This window comes from Ovis aries, chromosome 1 (genome assembly GCF_016772045.2).
Source record: "Ovis aries strain OAR_USU_Benz2616 breed Rambouillet chromosome 1, ARS-UI_Ramb_v3.0, whole genome shotgun sequence".
In the NCBI taxonomy this organism is placed as follows: domain Eukaryota; kingdom Metazoa; phylum Chordata; class Mammalia; order Artiodactyla; family Bovidae; genus Ovis; species Ovis aries.
The window spans coordinates 61,234,173-61,254,010 of NC_056054.1; the positions used below are offsets into that span (position 1 = coordinate 61,234,173).

Sequence of the window (19,838 nt, forward strand, 5' to 3'; positions counted from 1 at the left end):
TTAAACTCAGAGAAGGCAATGGCACCCCACTCCAGTACTCTTGCCTGGAAAATCCCATGGACGGAGGAGCCTGGTGGGCTGCAGTCCGTGGGGTCGCTGAGAGTCGGACGCGACTGAGCTACTTCACTTTCACTTTTCACTTTCATGCATTGGAGAAGGAAATGGCAACCCACTCCAGTGTTCTTGCCCGGAGAATCCCAGGGATGGGGGAGCCTGCTAGGCTGCTGTCTATGGGGTCGCACAGAGTCGGACACGACTGAAGTGACTTAGCAGTACCAGCATCATTAATATGGCTTACCGTGGGAGTGTGGACTACCTATCATAATCTCTGAGGGAAAAGAAGGTGTGATGTGGAAGTGAGGAGAACACATACAGAATTTCAGTTTCCCAAATGATTCTGATATCTACCATCACAACCCTCTACCACTACTTCCCACTTGAGAAACACTGGTCTGAGGATTAAACAAATAAACATACTCATTAACTAATTCAGGACTATCACTGTATTTGCATTCCAAGTAAGGAACTGTTTTATTTAGGTGTCTGTATTCTTTTTCCACTTCATTGCAAATTACCTGAATTCAAAAGATTTATTTGTAGTATATCACTATCTACCATTCTGAACATCATGAAGGGGAGAATAACTGACATATTTCATTGAACAATTCATGAAACCTCTATTCTAAATGAAGACAAGTCTACTTCAAATAAGCTATTTCTTAAGAATCTAAACAAAATAAGAATATAATCATTTTATAAATAATTGTGGTATTTTCCAAGTGGATGGGGTACCTTGGAATACCTTGTATTCTCTAGCTTTTACTCCAAGTAGGATAAAGAAATGTGCAGATATTTTTAAGATAAAATTTCAGTCTTTTATAAGGTTCCTGACAGTAACCTGAAGTTAAAGAATATACCCTAAAGTCAGAGTCCTGGTTCGCTATTATAGCTCTGCCACTTACTAGCTTTGTAATCTTGAGCAAATTGCTTAATCCCTATAGGTCTTAGTTGCATCAGGTATAAAATTGGGGCAATCATACTTACTTAGCTGTTATATTTTGGATTTTATGAGCCAGTGCATGTAAAGTGTTTGGCACAGTGCCTAACTTCTAATAAGCCATTGTGTCAAAAGCAGGAACTAGAGAGAGTGGTAGTTCACATGTCTTTTTTTTTTTAACATATAACCTCATAATCTGTACTCATACAAGCTTTGCAAAAATGACATTTTTTAGTCGCTAATATGAGTTGACGCCAAACTTTCAACTTTCAAATAGTCTTTGGTTACTTGACACAAGTACTAGTTTTCCTCTGTTATGATGGTGATTTTAGTTTATTATTTATACTAAAATTGTTTTTCTGTTTTGAGAACATGAGAATCTATGTCAAGTACGTTGAACTTTTTCAAAGTCAGAATATAATAAATTAAGTTCTATATGTTTGAAGTGTAATAAAGAGTAAAATTCATGGGCCTGAAAACTGTAAGACTATGTTTCTAGTCTAGTTCTGCTGCTTTCTGGTGTGATGATTGGGTAAGGTGTATAATGTCTTTGAATCTTAGTTTCTCTGTATTTATTAATAGAATATAAGTAATACTGTATTCATCAAGAATGTCATATTGGACTGGGATGTAAGTGCCAGGAAATCAGAGACTTGTTTTCGTTCACTGTTGTGCATCCGGCACCTAGAATACTACCTGGCACATAGTAGGTTATCAATACACTATTGTCAGATGGGTGAACGGTCTTATTTGAAGTGATCTAATAAATCCTAGAACTACAGACACAAAAATGACACAGTGTCTTCCCTCCGGAAGTTCACAGTCTGGGTGAGACATACATGCGCGAATGCTGCGGCATAGTTAGATGAGTGAGTGCATGGTGAAGACCACCTGCAGTAGTGTCTGACACACAGTGCACGCTCTAGGTGCCGATGGCACTGGCAGAGAACCAAAGAAAGAATGCAGGTTCAGAAATGCGTCTATTACCCCTTTAAAGCACTTCTTCAAGATTCATGGTCAGTTTGAAGTTAAGGCCATGATAGTCCAGAGAATGGTGTTTGTGTTTAGCGAAGGTGGGAGCATGAAATTGGGCACACAACAGGAAAATGGGGTTAAAATGAAAGTGCACGTGTTCACACACATGTAGCTATATGCATACATACGTGTGTGTTTGATGGGGAAGAGAGCAGTGGAAATGAGTGAACACAGTTGCATAGGACAATGCAGAAAAGGTAATAATGAAAGAAAATAGTAAGGAGGCATAGATATAGCTATTCATTCTAAAATCATCCCTTAATAGTGCCCATTTTAATTTTTCAGTACTCATATTAATAATAGGGTGAGAACTGAGAGTTAGGTTGGAATAGAGAGTTAGAGAAGAGTGTTTAAACAAAACAAAGTTGACCTAGGTCTCCAATGACTGGTAGTTTATTTTATTGATTACCTGATATATAACATCTTCACTTATTTGGAGTTTTTTTCCCTTTGTTTTTAAGGCTGGAGGCCAATCAACTAATTTTAAAATCTTCACAATATAGAAAGTGGAAACTGCTTTTAAACCAACCTAAATCATTTTTGTACTATTGCATAATAGCAGAATTATGCTTAAAAGTCACCCACTAGTGAAAGAAAAGTGGTTTCCTATGCTATGAAAGGCAGTGTGGGTTTTTATCATCATTTTTAGACTGCTTTTTTGATCATCTCTTTAAAAAATGTGCATACTGATATCTTTCATATGCTGCTTTTTCTATTTAAATTACAAGTTTAAATTTGTTTCTAAGACAAAAGTTTATAATATGGGATTCAAGGGGTCTCTCTTGAAGATGGGTAAACCTTCTTACATTGCTGGAAAAGTTCCATAATTATAAACATTTTTCTGGAGAGGGGTCCATTTTTCTGGAGTGAAAGTGAAAGTGTTAGTCACTCAGTCATGTCCCATTCTTTGCCACGTAAACAGTAGCTCCAAAGTTTATGACCAAAGCAAGATCTTAAGAGAACAGTTTTAATTCATTCACTTAAATCATTATCTTTTTTAAGGACTACTATGAAGACTGAAGTATGTAGTTAAGAGTATTTGAAAGTCATCACTACATATTTTTGTTTATATAATGATCTAACACATTTTAAAAATACTTTTCAGAAATATCTTGAATCTTAGAATGTGTGTCTTACCACATGGTCTGTCTTGCAGGTTCGATTCCCTTCTCACTTCAGTTCAGATCTCAAGGACCTTCTAAGGAACCTGCTGCAGGTAGACTTAACAAAGCGGTTTGGAAATCTAAAGAATGGTGTGAGTGATATAAAAACTCACAAGTGGTTTGCTACAACAGATTGGATTGCTATTTACCAGAGAAAGGTGAGCTTGTTCTTTCTTTAATTTGAAAGCTTTTTAAGTTACTATTTAAATTATATGTAGTAGAGGTATCTTCAACTTAGCACAAAGTTTTAATATTTTTTACCTTTTGAATTAATCTTGTGTAGGACTTAAAGAACCTGTATAGGGCTTCCTTGGTGTCTCAGTGGTAAAGAATATGCCTGCTAATGCAGGAGACGTGGGTTTGATCCCTGGGTCAGGAAGATCCCTGGAGAAGGAAATGGCAGTCCACTCCAATGTTCTTGCCTGGGAAATCCCATGGATAAAGGAGATTGGCCAAGTACAGTCCATTGGGGTTGCAAAAGAGTCAGATATGACTTAGCGACTAAACAACAAAGAGCCTTATAGCTCACAACTTAAATGAGTTTTCTCCTTGATAGAAGGGAAAGCGTATAGTCTGTATAGATCATCAACTGGAAATATTTTCCTTGTCAAATTTTCCCTACCAATACCTTTTACTTTTCATATGCCATGGCAAGTACATATTAGTGTCCTAATAATCTGCACTTCAAAGCTGATATAAAGTCACGTTAGTAAGACAATATGTAAACAAATATACCCACCTACCCAGAAGCACACAGCCAGATTTAGTAACATTTAATTGTTGGATTCATTAAGATATTTTTCAGTCATCATTACTTTACCTTTGGGATAAATTGAGACATTTAAGAAAAACTTTTGCTATGCTGAATTACCTTTATCTCTCCTTTTCCTTCTTAAATGCCCAGTTAGAGATAATTGATATGAATGAAGTATTTTCATCTTGAATATGTTATTTTTTTCTTTTTCTTTTCCTATAAAACCAAAACATCTAATGTCTCCAAAATTTGCCATATCTAATAACGCCATGAAGCCATATGAGTGAATTTCCTTGGGAAAAAAATGTAAATGCTCTAATTGTAAATAGTTGTTTTTCTAATTTATATTCTTATAAAATATTTTTTAACACTTAAAAAAAAATTTAATTCAGTAAATAGGAAACATAGCAAGACCAAAGCAATGTGAGTCCAGTATAGCCTTTGTATCTCAAAGAGGGCTTCAGATACTCTCTAACCATTAAATTCATGAAACATTGCTGTTAGCATTGTTATCTCAACTGAATGTGTTATGTAGTCAAGAACAAAGTCCAGAGCAACTCAAAATAGATTTTAGATGTAGTGAATAAATAATGTGCTTTCATGCTGTCACGTCTGGCTCTTTACCACCTCATGGACTCCAGTCTCCTCTGTCCATGGGGTTTTCCAGGCAAGGATACTGGAGTGGGTTGCCATTTCCTCCTCCAGGAATAAATAAACATATTATATTTTCCCTAAATTTGCCAGCACCCATGTAGTGCTTTTAAATTTATAAAAGCAACACTGTAATGTCTCATTTTAATCTTTGAAGTAATTCTATGGGATAGGTGATGCCATTTTCCTCAATTAACTGATAAGAAAATCAGCTTAGAAAGGTTAAATGCTTTAAATTGTTTGAGCTGTTAAATAACATCTATATTAGCTTCCCTGGTGGCTCAGTGGTAAAAGAATCCACCTGTCAATACAGAGGACACAGGTTTAATCCCTGGGTCGAGAGTATCCCCTGGAGAGGAAAATGGCAGCCCACTTCAGTATTCTTGCCTGGGAAATCCCATGGACTAAGGACCTTAGGGGGCCACATTCCTCGGGATGCAAAGACTTGGGCTGGACTTAGCGACTAAATAAGAACAACATATTTAATTCTGGGTTCTTCAAATTCCCAGTTCCCGGACCACATTAGCCCTTTCAGTTCAGTTCAGTTCAGTCACTCAGTTGAGTCCGACTCTTTGCGACCCCATGAACCGCAGCATGCCAGGCCTCCCTGTCCATCACCAACTCCCAGAGGTTACCCAAACTCATGGCCATCGAGTCAGTGATGCCATCCAGGAATCTCATCCTCTGTCGTCCCTTTCTCCTCGTGCTCCCAATCCCTCCCAGGATCAGGGTCTTTTCAAATGAGTCAGCTCTTCGCATCAAGTGGCCAAAGTATTGGAGTTTCAGCTTCACCATCAGTCCATCCAGTGAACACCCAGGACTGATTTCCTTTAGGTTGAACTGGTTGCACTCCTTGCGGTCCAAGGGACATGCAAGAGTCTCCTCAACACCACAGTTCAAAAGCATCAATTCTTCGGTGCTCAGCTTTCTTTACAGTCCAACTCTCACATCCATACATGACTACTGGAAAAACCATAGCCTTGACTAAATGGACCTTTGTTGGTAAAGTAATGTCTATGCTTTTTAATATGCTGTCTAGGTTGCTCATAACTTTTCTTCCAAGGAGTAAGCATCTTTTTAATTTTATGGCTGTAGTCACCATCTGCAGTGATTTTGGAGCTCAAAAAAATCAAGTAAGCCACTGTTACCACATCTATTTGTCATGAAGCGATGGGACCGGAAGTGATGGGATCTTAGTTTTCTGAATGTTGAGCTTTAAGCCAACTTTTTCACTCTCTTTCACTTTCATCATGAGGTTCTTTAGTTCCTCTTCACTTTCTGCCATAAGGGTGGTGTCATCTGCATATCTGAAATTATTGATATTTCTCCTGGCAATCTTGATTCCACCTCATGCATCATCCAGCCCAGCGTTTCTCATGATGTACTTTGCATATAAATAAGCAGGGTGACAATATACAGCCTTGACATGCTCCTTTTCCTATTTGAAACCAGTCTGTTGTTCCATGTCCACTTCTAACTGTTGCTTCCTGACTTGCATACAGATTTTTCAAGAGGCAGGTCAGGTGGTCTGGTATTCCCATCTCTTTCAGAATTTTCCACTGTTTATTGTGATCCACACAGTCAAAGGCTTTGGCATAGTTAATAAAGCAGAAATAGGTGCTTTTCTGGAACTCTATTGCTTTTTCAGTGATCCAGCGGATGTTGGCCATTTGATCTCTGGTTCCTCTGCCTTTTCTAAAACCATCTTGAACATCTGGAAGTTCACGGTTCACATATTGCTAAAGCCTGGCTTGGAGAATTTTGAGCATGACTTTACTAGCATGTGAGATGAGTGCAATTGTGCAGTAGTTTGAGCATTCTTTGGCATTGCCTTTCTTTGGAATTGGAATGAAAACTGACCTTTTCCAGTCCTGTGGCCACTGCTGAGTTTTTCAAATTTGCTGGCATATTAAGTGCAGCACTTTCACATCACCATCTTTCAGGATTTGAAATAGCTCAACTGGAATTCCATCACCTCCACTAGCTTTGTTCGTAGTGATGCTTTCTAAGGCCCACTTGACTTCACATTCCAGAATGTCTGACTCTAGAATTGGTGATCACACCATCATGATTATCTTGGTCGTGAAGATCTTTTTTATACAGTTCTTGTGTGTATTCTTGCCACCTCTTCTTAATATCTATCTTCTGCTTCTGTTAGGTCCATACCATTTCTGTCCTTTATTGAGCCCATCTTTGCATGAAATGTTCCCTTGGTATCCCTAATTTTCTTGAAGAGATCTCTAGTCTTTCCCATTCTGTTGCTCTCCTCTATTTCTTTGCATTGATCACTGAGGAAGGCTTTCTGATCTCTTCTTGCTATTCTTTGAAACTCTGCATTCAGATGCTTATACCTTTCCTTTTCTCCTTTGCTTTTCGCTTCTCTTCTTTTCACAGCTATTTGTAAGGCCTGCCCAGACAGCCATTTTGCTTTTTTGCATTTCTTTTCCATGGGGATGGTCTTGATTCCTGTCTCCTGTACAGTGTCGCAAACCTCCGTCCATAGTTCATCAGGCACTCTATCTATCAGATCTGGTCCCTTAAATCTATTTCTCACTTCCACTGTATAATCATAAAGGATTTGATTTAGGTCATACCTGAATGGTCTAGTGGTTTTCCCTACTTTCTTCAATTTAAGTCTGAATTTAGCAATAAGGAGTTCATGATCTGAGCCACAGTCAGCTCCTGGTCTTGATTTTGCTGACTGTATAGAGCTTCTCCATCTTTGGCTGCAAAGAATATAATCAGTCTGATTTCGGTGTTGACCATCTGGTGATATCCATGTGTAGAGTCTTCTCTTGTGTTGTTGGAAGAGGGTGTTTGCTATGACCAGTGTGTTCTCTTGGCAAAACTCTATTAGTCTTTTCCCTGCTTCATTCCGTATTCCAAGGCCAAATTTCCCTGTTACCCCAGGTGCTTCTTAACTTCCTACTTTTGCATTCCAGTCCCCTATAATGAAAAGGACATCTTTTTTGGGTGTTAGTTCCAAAAAGTCTTGTAGGTCTTCATAAAACCGTTCAACTTCAGTTTCTTCAGCGTTACCGGTTGGGGCATAGACTTGGATTACTGTGATATTGATTGATTTGCCTTGAAATCGAACAGAGATCATTCTGTCATTTTTGAGATTGCATCCAAGTACTGCATTTCAGACTCTTTTGTTGACCATAATGGCTACTCCATTTCTTCTAAGGGATTCCTGCGCGCAGTAGTAGATATAATGGTCATCTAAGTTAAATTCACCCATTCCAGTCCATTTTAGTTTGCTGATTCCTAGAATATGATGTTCACTCTTGCCATCTCCTGTTTGACCACTTCCAATTTGCCTTGATTCATGGACCTGACATTCCAGGTTCCTATGCAATATTGCTCTTTACAGCATCGGACCTTGCTTCTATCACCAGTCACATCCACAACTGGGTATTGTTTTTGCTTTGGCTCCATCCCTTCATTCTTTCTGGAGTCATTTCTCCACTGATCTCCAGCAGCATATTGGGTACCTACTGACCTGGGGAGTTCCTCTTTCAGTATCCTCTCATTTTGCCTTTTCAGACTGCCTCAGAAGGTAGTAAAGTGTGAGCATGAACTCTGGGCTTAGGTAGACATTGATTTGCATCCCAGATCAGCCAACCATTAGGAGTGAGAGCTCAAGCAAATTACTTAACTACTTTAAAGCATCAGATTTCTCATCCTCAACATTTAGGTTAAAGTAGAGAATGCAAAAGAAAGTAGTTTGGAGAGAAAAATAGATTGGCTCTATTTTTCTTGCCGGTTGAGGTGTGTTTCATACAGTTGTCATGAGGTAATTTGTTAAGTAAATAAATTTTAAATCATCATAATCCCATCATTCAGACAGTACCTCTATTAACAGTTGGCATATTTCTTCCTTTTATTTCTGTTCTCTTCCTCACTACAGTCCAACCACCTTCAATAGTAAATCTGCTTCCTCCAGGCTTTCACTTTCCCCTCAACTTCAGACTGCATGCATACTTAGTCACGCTCAACTCTTTGCAACCCCATGAACTATGTAGTCTGCTAGGCTCCTCTGTCCATGGGACTATTTAGGCACACTGGAGTGCGTTGCCATTCCCTCCTCCACGGGATCTTCCCCACCCAGAGATCAAACCCCAGTCTCCTGCAACTCCTGCAGTCTCCTGAGCCGTCAGGGAACCACCACATCATTTTATGTAGGTTTATAATGTGATTTTTTTCAATTTTCAAGGTACTTATATATTTAATGTGTGGAATTCTTATAAATATTTATGAAAAATACATATTTCAGTTTTCTCCAGTTTTATTGTAGTAAAGTACATATAACATAAAATTCAATATGTTAACCAAATGTAAGTGTTCTGTTCAGGGACATTAAGTACATGCATGCTGTTGTGCCACCATCACTGCCATCCATCTCCAGAACTTCCTCCTGCAGAACTGAAACTCTGTACCCAATAAGCAGTAATTCCTCTGTTTTGTTGGTCTTCCCAAATACTTATGTTGTATTGGGGGATCTTAATTGGGATTACATGTATTAATTAGAAGAAAACCAAAATTATTGAAAATTCTTCATAATGAACATGTTATATTTGTGCAGTTATTCAAACATTTTCTGTTATTTGGTAAGGTTTTAGAAACTCCTTACTTCATACAAGTCCAATTTCTTTCTCAAAGTTTTTCCTTAAATTTATATTTTGGTTGCTACTGTGAGTATAAGAGTATGGGGGAGAAAACATTTCTATGTTTATTATGATTGGCCACCTTACTAAGTAAATTCTGTTACTGATTTCCTTAGATTTCACTGGAAGATCATCACAGTGGGTAGAGGTGTCATTGGTCTTCTTTTTAATATCTTTTATTTCCATTTTATTTGTATATGCTAGAATGTCTAGAACAATATTTTAAAATAGTGGGCCTGTTGAACAGTCTTATCATGTTCTCTTTTGAATGGGAATGCTTTTTATGCTTTACCACCAGATATGATATTAGCCGTTTGTCTTGGATAAGTATTCTTGATCAGGTTAAGGAAATATCCTTGACTGCCAGTATATTGTATTTTATATTCTTTGACATGTTAGTATAAAGAGTTATATTGGTGAGATATCCTAACATTCCTGAAATGAATATCCTTTAATCATGGGTATTATTATTTTAATATCTGCCTGTAATTAATTTGCTAAAGATTTATTTAGGGTTTTTACTTCTATAGTCTTAAATTTTATCAACCTATAGTTTTGGTTTTTCTGGAGTTGAAATTATATAGATTCATAAAATTAGGTTGGAAATTTTCCAAGTTTCTTTGGGAAATTTAAGAAAGATAGAAATTATATTTATACCTTGGAAATGAAAACAAATTAATTCTGTAGATATTGGCCTCTTCAAATTTTTGCCTATTATTAATTTTAGAATTTTATATTTTCCTATAAAATCATTTATATACCTTTGTAATTATCACTATACTATATTGTTATAGTACTGTTAATTAATGCTGTATTTAGATGGATCAATTAGATTTCCTTGAGGTTTGTCCTTATTAATATTCTAAAAATGTATGATGTGTTTTAACTATTTAAAAACTTATATTTAGAAATAAACATTTCTGTTACTTAGCCAATATTTACTATTCTATGCATACCATGTATTTTAAACAATTACTCTTAAAAGGTGTAGAACTGCTACTGCTTATCCAAATGATGAATCTAGGTTAAACAGCCTATCTGCTGAGAAGTAGCACAGTATAACAGGTTATTGTATTGGGCAAATTGATAGTAAATCTTGATGATTAACAGAAGTGAACTTGGGAATCTCTGAATAATTTACAAATAGAAATAATTCAGTACTTTAAAATAGCCATTTGTTTTAGTATCATATCAGTGATAAGTATGTAGATAAGTACAAAAATGATAGAAAGTTTGAATAGTTTTCATAGTCTTTGTTCTTTGACCAAGTGCTCATGAACAAAAAATAGTCAAAGTCATCTGGCAGAAAGATAGAAAGGGAAGAAAATGGCCTGGACAGCTCACACTGTACAGTCATTTTCTAGAGATGATTGTCTCAATAGGTGTGATCCTAAATTACTGCCTGGCTAGACATGAAGCGACTGTCTGCTTAGTTCATTCTTCTGTGTCGTGCAGACCTGCAGGCCCCCATACAGGGCACACAAGGCAACCAGTTAGACTTCCCATTCCTCCTTATTTTTTACCTTATTTTTTTAGATGTCTTGTTTGTTTGCATCTTGTAATAATTTAGCCATGTATATAAATTATTTATAAATTAAAAACTGTATATTTATTGGTGATATATACTCAAAGATGTAAAGGCATATTAATCAAAACTCATTGAAAATCACTGGTATAAATATTAGAAACAGCTCTGGACTAAAAGTGAAGACTTATAAATTTGAAACCTACTGTAGCTACTTACTAGTCATATGAATTTGATCAACTTTCTGTTTTATAATCTGTAAAATGGGAATAAGGCTACCTGCCCTGCCTCTCTCACAGTGTTATTTTGAGAAAGGAATGAAACCACATGCAAATAATTGTTTATAAACATTATAGATGCTGTGTAAATTGTGATGTTATTTTTTCAGCTTTTAAAATCTTTTCCTCAGACATATTCCATACACAACATAATCTTCATAAAGACTTATTTTAAATAATGGAAAGACATTTTATTTTTAGGATCCACAGAGAAAAATGTTCAGAATTTAACAATTTTGTAATTCTAAAAGACTTTTCAAATTTCCTAGAAAGTTTTGATAGCCAGATATTTTAAACAAAATAATCTTGGGAATAAAAAAAATAACCTAAAGAGGAAGGAATTAAGGAAAGGAGGATAGAAACATAGACTTCAGAAATAAGAAACTGATAAAGGAAATCTAGAGTTCTGTAACTTTCAGTCCAGTTCAGTCGCTCAGTCATGTCCGACTCTTTACGACCCCATGAACTGCAACATGCCAGGTCTCCCTGTCCATCACCAACTCCCAGAGCTTGCTCAAACTCACATCCATCAAGTCGGTGATGCCATCCAACCATCTCATCTTCTGTAACCTTAAGTACCAGTATTTTGATGGCAGCAGTGAATTATCCTAGAAATCTCAAGTTTGTTGGCCTGTACCATATTTTGAATGAAAATGTTGAGATTAATAGCAAACCTATAATTAGTTTCTTATTTTAATGTTGTATCATTTAGGGACTTAAAGGCATTTAAAGATTGCCACTGCGTTAGTAATAATAAGAATTTATTTTCCTTAGTGTTTGGAAATTCTCAGGCATTTCTTTTTCCTCTTTTTCCATGCAACCAAGCAACTAACTCACTCCTGATACTTCCTGTCTAGAGATACCAACTGCAAGTCCAGTTTGTGCTTCTGACTAACAAGCTATAGATGAAGATTCCCCCAAAACCTTGGGGTTCGATTAATTTGCTAAACTGGCTCACAGAACTGAGAAAAGTTGCTTACTGGGTGACCAGTTTATTATAAACGGTGTAACTCAAGAATAGCCAGATGGAAGAGAGGCCTAGGACAGGGTATGTAGAAAGGGGATCCTAGTTTCCTGCTCTCTCTAGGAATGCCATTCTCCCCAAGTCCCCACTGGTTCACCACCTCAGAAGCTCTCCAGAATCCAAACTCTTTCCTTTTGGGGTTTCATGAAGGCCTCATTATATAGGCATAATTGACTCAATTACTGCCCTTTGGTGTGAGTGTTCAGTTGCTCAATCATGTCTGACTCTTGCGACCCCAAGCACTATAGTCCTCCAGACTCCTCTGTCCCTAGGATTTCCCAGGCAAGAACACTGGAATGGGTTGCCATTTCCTCCTCCAGTGGATCCAGTGGATCTCTGAAGTTTTCAGAGATCGAACCGTTTTCTCCTGTGTCTCATGTATTGGCAGACAAATTGTTTACCACTGAGCCACCAGGGCAGTCTAATTGAACTCAATCTCCAGCCCCTCTTCCCTCTCAGATCAGGTTGTGGTTTTAGTTGCTCAGTCGTGTCCAACTCTTTACAACCCCAGGGACTGCAACACCCTGTCCTTAACTATCTCCCGGAGTTTGCTCAAACTCCTGTCCATTGAATTGGGAAAGCCATCCAACCATCTGGTCCTCTGTCATCCCCTTCACCTTCTGCCTTCAATTTTTCCCATCATCAAGGTCTTTTCCAATGAGTTGGCTCTTCACATCAGGTAGCCAAAGTACTAGAGCTTCAGCTTCAGCATCAGTCCTTCCAGTGAATATTCAGGATTGATTTCCTCTAGGATTAACTGGTTTGATCTCCTTGCTGTCCAAGGAACTCTCAAGAGGCTTCTGCAGCACCACAGTTTGAAAGAATCAGTTCTTCAGCACTCAGCCTTCTTTATGGTCCAGCTCTCACATCTATACATGACTGCTGGAAAAACCATAGCTTTGACGAGATGGACCTATGTCATCAAAGTAATGTCTCTGCTTTTTCATACGCTATCCAGGTTTGTCATAGCTTTTCTTCCAAGGAGCGAGCGTCTTTTAATTTCATGGCTGCAGTCGCCGTCCACAGTGGTTTTGGAGCCCAAGAAAATAAAGTCTGTCGCTGTTTCCGTTGTTTCCCCATCTACTTGCCATGAAGTGACCAGATGCCATGATCTTAGTTTTCTGAATGTTGAGTTTTAAACCAGCTTTTTCACTCTCCTCTTTCATCTTCATCAAGAGGCTCTTTAGTTCCTCTTCACTTTCTGCCATAGGGTCATGTCATCTGCATATCTGAGGTTGTTATAGTTCTCCCAGCAATCTTGATTCCAGCTTCTGCTTCATCTAGCATGGCATTTTGCATGATGTACTCTGCATAAAAGTTAAATAAGTAGGGTGACAGTATACAACCTTGATGTACTCCTTCCCCAGGTCAGGTAGTGAACTGAAAGTTCCAACCTTCTAATCACAAGGCTGGTACCCTGGCAACCAGCCACCCTACTTAAGTTACCTATGGGCTTTCCCAAAGACACCTCGTTAACATAAAAAAGACACCTTTGCCATGCTCAACTCAGGAGATCCAAAGGCTTTAGGAGCTTGTGCCAGGAACTGACACTAAGACCAAATATATGTATTTCTTATAATAAATCATAATATCACTCTTGTTTTCTGTTTCTCAATTACAGGTTGAAGCTCCATTCATACCAAAGTTCAGAGGCTCTGGAGATACCAGCAACTTTGATGACTATGAAGAAGAAGATATCCGTGTCTCTATAACAGAAAAATGTGGGAAGGAATTTTGTGAATTTTAGAGCAACAAGATGACATCGGAGCTCACACTCAGTCTTTGCACTCTGTTAAGAGATAAGGTAGAGCTGAGACCGTCCTTGTCAAAGCAGTTACCGAGTTCCTTCATTCCAGCGACTGAGTGAGGTCTCTATTCCCGTCATCCGTGTGTGCACTCTGCATCCACCTCTGTAACGAGGCACCGCTAAGCAAGCATTGTCTGTGCCGTAACACAGAACTAGACACTCTCCCGCTTCCCTTTGGTTCGTCATTCTTCTCTTCTACATCCATTCCGTCCTGTTTCATTTCCATTAATTTTTCTGCAAATAGTGCTCATTTTATTTTCTTGGTGTTTCAAATGGGCAGTGTTATGGCTATGTGACTTTGGAAGGGAAGGATAAATGTTGCTTTTAGTAACTCTTAACCAATATTTGTGTTGGTCAGTTGCTTGAGGATATGCTTTCTAATTATTTTTACTTTGAATAGCTCATACTCAGTTTTTGCCAAAACGCTGGACAGTTTTTAAAGATAGAATGTCTTTTCACCAAGGGTATGTACACAAATAAAACATTAACTTTCCTAGAACTCACTAATGCAGAGTAGCTAGACCCAGCAGTTTGGATTCACACAGATCAGAAGCTCTGTGTCACTTCACTGCCTTTTCTGTCATCCTCCCCTTGAGTAAATACGTGGCCAACCTGTGCAGTGTGACAATTGTGTCTCATTTGCAGGAAAAGCTAATAACATGGATCATAATCATCCAGATTCTCTCAGTTGGTACCAGCACTTATATAGGTATCAAGAGCAGAGTTCTAAGATTTATAAACTTTAACTTTCCATAAGGATTTTAGACAGTATTTTAATAGAACATGACTAATGAAAGTGACAAATTTGTAAGTTTCTCAAAGAGTCCCCATTGTAAACTTTTTAAAGGAAGAGAAATGAGCTAAAAGAACATTGATGTGAACAAACACTCATCTAAGCCGAACAAATACTCATCTAAGCCAAACAAATGGCTGGATTCTTGTAAATGATATAGAGGCACTTTTGTTTAGAGGTATTTTGTTTGTTTTGCTTTGCTCTGTTGCCAGGTGATTATGCTGGTGTACTGTATGTGTCAGCCTGAGATAGAGGCACTGCTGCAACTTCAGCTTTCATCCTGTGCCTCGGCAATGAGGAAAGGGGACAAAACTGCCACAGTTGCATTTTAATTTTGAGGTGTGGTATTTTTAGATATGTCATAATTTCTAGCTTCTTTCAGTAAATGGAATTATGATCATGCAAATACAATTTTAGTATTTGTTTTTTTAATATACTTTTTTTTGCCAGCTGACTTAATAACATTGCTATCATGTGGAAATTTCAAGCATTTTTGCCCATTTCGTTCACTGTTGAGAATCCATGGCTTAACTCAATTTTTTAATATTTTTTTCTTTGCTCTTAAATTTCCTGTCTGGTTTTATCTCTGTGTGTCAGTGACCTATCTTAAAACAACACACCAAAATAGTTGAAAATAAACTGTGTTCATTTTTATGATCAATTCACATGCATATAAGATGAGTTGTATTTAATCAAACTGATCTTAATGTATATAAACACTCTGCTTCATTATCGGTGCAGGTAGGTCACTGATTCTGCTTCTTCTCATGTGTACCACACCTTTGTAAAACCTTTGAAGATGCTGGAGAAATCTGCCTGAGATGTTCTCTGCATCAGTCTGTACATCTTTTGGTTGTCAAGTGTTTCTGCATGGTCATGTCACTTAAAGCTGATACTGATTTGTTGGTCCACTTATATTTAAAATGTGCAAGGAAAATATGAAATACTTTGCTGTAGCAAATTTTATGTAATAATATATCATGTTAATAAATCTAAAACATCATTTGTATAAAATAATTTAGGTTTTTTGTATTTCATTTAGACCCAAGAACATGCTGATCATGTATTCAATATGTATGCTATAAATGCTATGGTACCTATGTTGTATATTATTGTAAAATTATTACATAATTTTAGTAAATCATGGGGTGACAATTTGATTATTACATTTTTAGTTTTCAGTAATTAAAAAGATTTCTATGAATTCTTAAAAAACAAAAAAGAAAATCATGAAATTACTGCCTGGCACAAATTTGCTATAAAATCTGCCTGGGTGGATGACCCGTAGGCACGCATTGGCTTTGAGGGCTATTTAGCCATTCCATTTAACTTCCCATTTGAAGGATATCAGCAAGCTTTGTCCCACTCCATCAAGGGAGTCTGTTTCCAACCACTCAAATACGCTGAATTAGAATATCTTACAATTATATAAAACTCCCAGTTTCAGCCACAGTTTAGCCAAAAGTAAGATAAAAACTTGAATAAGAAATAAGTGGAATGAATCAGTATTTAATCTCAGATTACGTTATTTGAAACAGAAGAAATAATGAGGAGATGACATTGTCAGGAAAGGAGCCATGGACTGAAAGTCAAGGCATCTGAGTGTCAAGCCTTGTCTGTCACTGTCAGCAGTGATCTTGGCCTCAGTTCTCTTATCTGTGAAATGGATGAGTTCCATTAGGCAGTTTCCAAGGTCCCTTCTAACTTCCCCATGTTTGATGATTTTTGACATTCTGAGGGGATAACATGCTTTGAAGTAAGTCTCAGTAAGGTGATATTCTAGGGCATCTTTCTTCTCCTTAATTCTTGCAGTGTTCTTACAGTTCTTTGAATATCATGAGAACCTCGTGTCTGTTCTGATTCCTTCCTCCTTCACTGATGCTAAATATCCAATTGATATCAAACTGTCAACCTACCAAAATGATATTGTGGCTTGTGGGCATTGCTGTCTTGTTCTGATATGTTCCTGTGGTGAGTGCCCATTGGCCTGAAAATACTCATTGTAAACCTAAAAAAAAAATCATTTTTCTTTCCTACTGTTTTTTCTGCTTGTTGAAGAATCAAATGAAATAATGTATGTGAAAGCACCTTGTAAACTGTAACCTATCAATGTAAAATGTTAAGGTGTGTTGTTATTTCATTAATTACTTCTTTATTTAGAATGGAATTTCCTATGCACTCCTGTAGCTAGGAAATGCTAAAAACAACTGTGTTTTTTAATTAATAACTGCAAAATTAAAGTATCTTGAAAGGATAGAACAATTTGAGTCTTGGATTCTATTTAGTACCCTTATTTCCTGATTTATTTTCTGTGTATACTTCAGATGCTTATGGATTCCTAGTTCTTATGTATTTGGGTAAGAATGGAGCAATAGAGGGTCAAATGGCCACTAGCCTATTCTAACTGGGTGTTTACTGAGAAACTACTAGATTTATTCCATAGTCTCTAAAGTGTTTCTACATTTTCCTAATACTGTTAGTCTAAATTACTCGTAAAATAATATTGAAAATATTCATATTTTAAAGATTAACACTAGAAGAGCCCTCACCCTTACTTTGTAATAGTGAACTATGAATTTATATATATTTTTTTTTCTTTAGAGGTGTTTTTGAGCTTCACCATTACCTCTTCTGGTTTTAGCCAGGTTGACTAATGTGTATTACTATAGTTGTCATTTACCTCAAGAAATACCTTTTTAGGTAATTAATAACTTACCATTTTTTGCTTTGTTACTACAAACGTTTATAAACATTGGTGCATTATATAACCAGTGACTGCTTCATTTTATCATTGTTAAGCTTGTGTAAATTCTAGTTTCTTCATTTCTGTATGTAACTGGTTCTAAAGATCTGGGCATATCTTCACTCCAGAACTATCATCATTTGAAATTCCCTCAACTTTTTCTCTTACAAATATTGGATATGACGTTAAATACCTTCAGTTTAGCTTTACTGAACATTTTCTATATGCCTTCTGATGAGGGCTGAATTGTGTCCTACCAGAATTCCTATGTTGAAGTCCTAACCCACAGTACCTCGGAATATCGTATTTGAAGGTAGGCCCTTTAAAAGGATAATTAAGGTAAAATGAGGTCATATGGTTGGGCCCTAATCCAATAAGACTGTGTCTTTATGAGAGGAGATTAGGACAGAGACCACACAAACTGAGGGAAGACCATGTGAGACCCTCAGAGGAAGAGGACCATCTGCAAGCCAAAGAGAAAGCCTCAAAAGTAGCCAACCCTGCTGACACCTTGGTCTTGGACTTCTGGCCTCCAAGAATGTGAGGCAATAAATTTCTGTTGTTGAACCACCCAGTCTGTGGTCCTTTGTAAAAGCAGTCCTAACAAACAAGTACACCCAATGAGTATACTCCCATGGTGAATGGCTTCCAGTCATCTCCCCTCAAATGCTTTATACTTGGCTAATACTGTCTTCCCCCGTGGCTCAGTGGTAAAGAAGCCATCTCCAATGCAGGAGACGCCAAGAAGCAAGTTCGATTTCTGGGTTGGGAAGATCATGTGGAGGAAATGACAACTCACTCCAGTATTCTAGCCTGGAGAATCCCATGGACAGAGGGGCCTGGCGGGCTATAGTCCGGGGGGTCACAAGGAGTCAGACACAACTGAGTGACTAAATAACATCAAGATTCACCATAAACCGAAAAAAAAAAACAAACTGTGGTCACAGACCTCACTTCACCTGCTGCTTGTTTCTATTCTTCCCTGGGGTATTAGCAGGAAACAGTAGCTAGTGAGAGTGAGGGTGATAACTGAAACTATGATTAACTCCTGGTCTGACTTACCCTTGGCATCAAACTGTCCTCTTGATAATACAACATAAAACTGAACACACCAGACTCGTTGAGTTTAGAGTCTTTCAGTTCAGTTGCTCAGTAACCTGCAACCCCATGGACTGCAGCACGCCAGGCCTCCCTGTCCATCACCAACTCCCTGAGTTTACTCAAACTTATGTTCATTGAGTTCATGGTGCCATCCAACCCTCTCATCCTTTGTCGACCCCTTCTCCTTCCGCCTTCACTCTTACCCAGCATCAGGGTATTTTCTGATGAGTCAGTTCTTCACATCAGGTGGCCCAAGTATTGGAGTTTCAGCTTCAGCATCAGTCCTTCCAATGAATATTCAGGACTGATTTCCTTTAGGATGAACTGGTTGGATCTCCTTGCAGTCCAAGGGACTCCAAAGAGTCTTCTCCAACACCACAGTTCAAAAGCATCAATTGTTCAGTGCTAAGCTTTCTGTATAGTCCAACTATCACATCCATACATGACTACTGGAAAAACCATAGCTTTGACCAGATGGACCTATGTCATCAAAGTAATGTCTACTTTTTCATACACTATCCAGGTTTGTCATAGCTTTCTTCCAAGGAGCAAGCATCTTTTAATTTCATGGCTGTAGTCACTGTCCACAGTGATTTTGGAGCCCAAGAAAATAAAGTCTGTCACTGTTTCCATTGTTTCCCCATCTCATGAAGTGATAGGACCAGACGCCATGATCTTAGTTTTCTGAATGTTGAGTTTTAAGTCAACTTTTTCACTCTCCTCTTTGCTTAGCTCTTAATGCTGATGTTAATGCAACAGCCAAAAGGAAAGTGGGATGGGGATAAAGGGCTGGTGAGAGAAACCCAGTTGGTTCATTGTCTGATTATTGATGGGGTAGTAATACTCACAGCCAGTGATTACTTTAATGTGTTAGTTTTTCCTTGGCTCCTGTAAAAAATTACCGCAAAATTCATGATTTAAAACAACACAAATTTATTATCTTAGAGCTGACATACGAAGTGAGTCTCTCTAGATTAAAAATCAAAGCATTAGCAGGCTTGTATTTCTTTCTAGAGGCTCTAGGTTTCCTTGCCTTTTCCAGCTTCTAGAGGCTGCTTACTTTCCACATAGAAATGATAGAATATATTTTCAAATATCTGTAAGGATTCATTAATAGATTGCACTCAAGACAAACATCTCCACAGACAGAAAAGATGAAAATACACAGTGGTAAGTGGGGGCTAAAGCCACAGACATACTAATAGGTGAGATTTTTATTACAGTGAGATAATGATACTAAATGAAAATGATATTAAAATTCAGAGGTGGTCATGGACACTGTGAACAAAGATAATTCACA

At 37.6% G+C, this 19,838-nt stretch overlaps 1 protein-coding gene across 6 annotated transcripts in view; it reads left to right on the forward strand.

Moving 5' to 3' along the window:
• PRKACB (protein kinase cAMP-activated catalytic subunit beta) overlaps positions 1-16,953 on the forward strand; it is a 150,585-nt gene extending 133,632 nt beyond the window's left edge. For all 6 annotated transcript variants that reach the window (XM_027971472.2, XM_012174728.5, XM_004002133.6 and 3 more), the window contains 2 exons: positions 3,189-3,353; positions 13,716-16,953. In XM_027971472.2, the coding sequence (XP_027827273.1) occupies positions 3,189-3,353; positions 13,716-13,841 (291 nt within the window). In that variant the 3' untranslated portion in view covers positions 13,842-16,953. The remainder of the gene's footprint in view (positions 1-3,188; positions 3,354-13,715) is intronic.
• Positions 16,954-19,838: the final 2,885 nt, after the last annotated feature.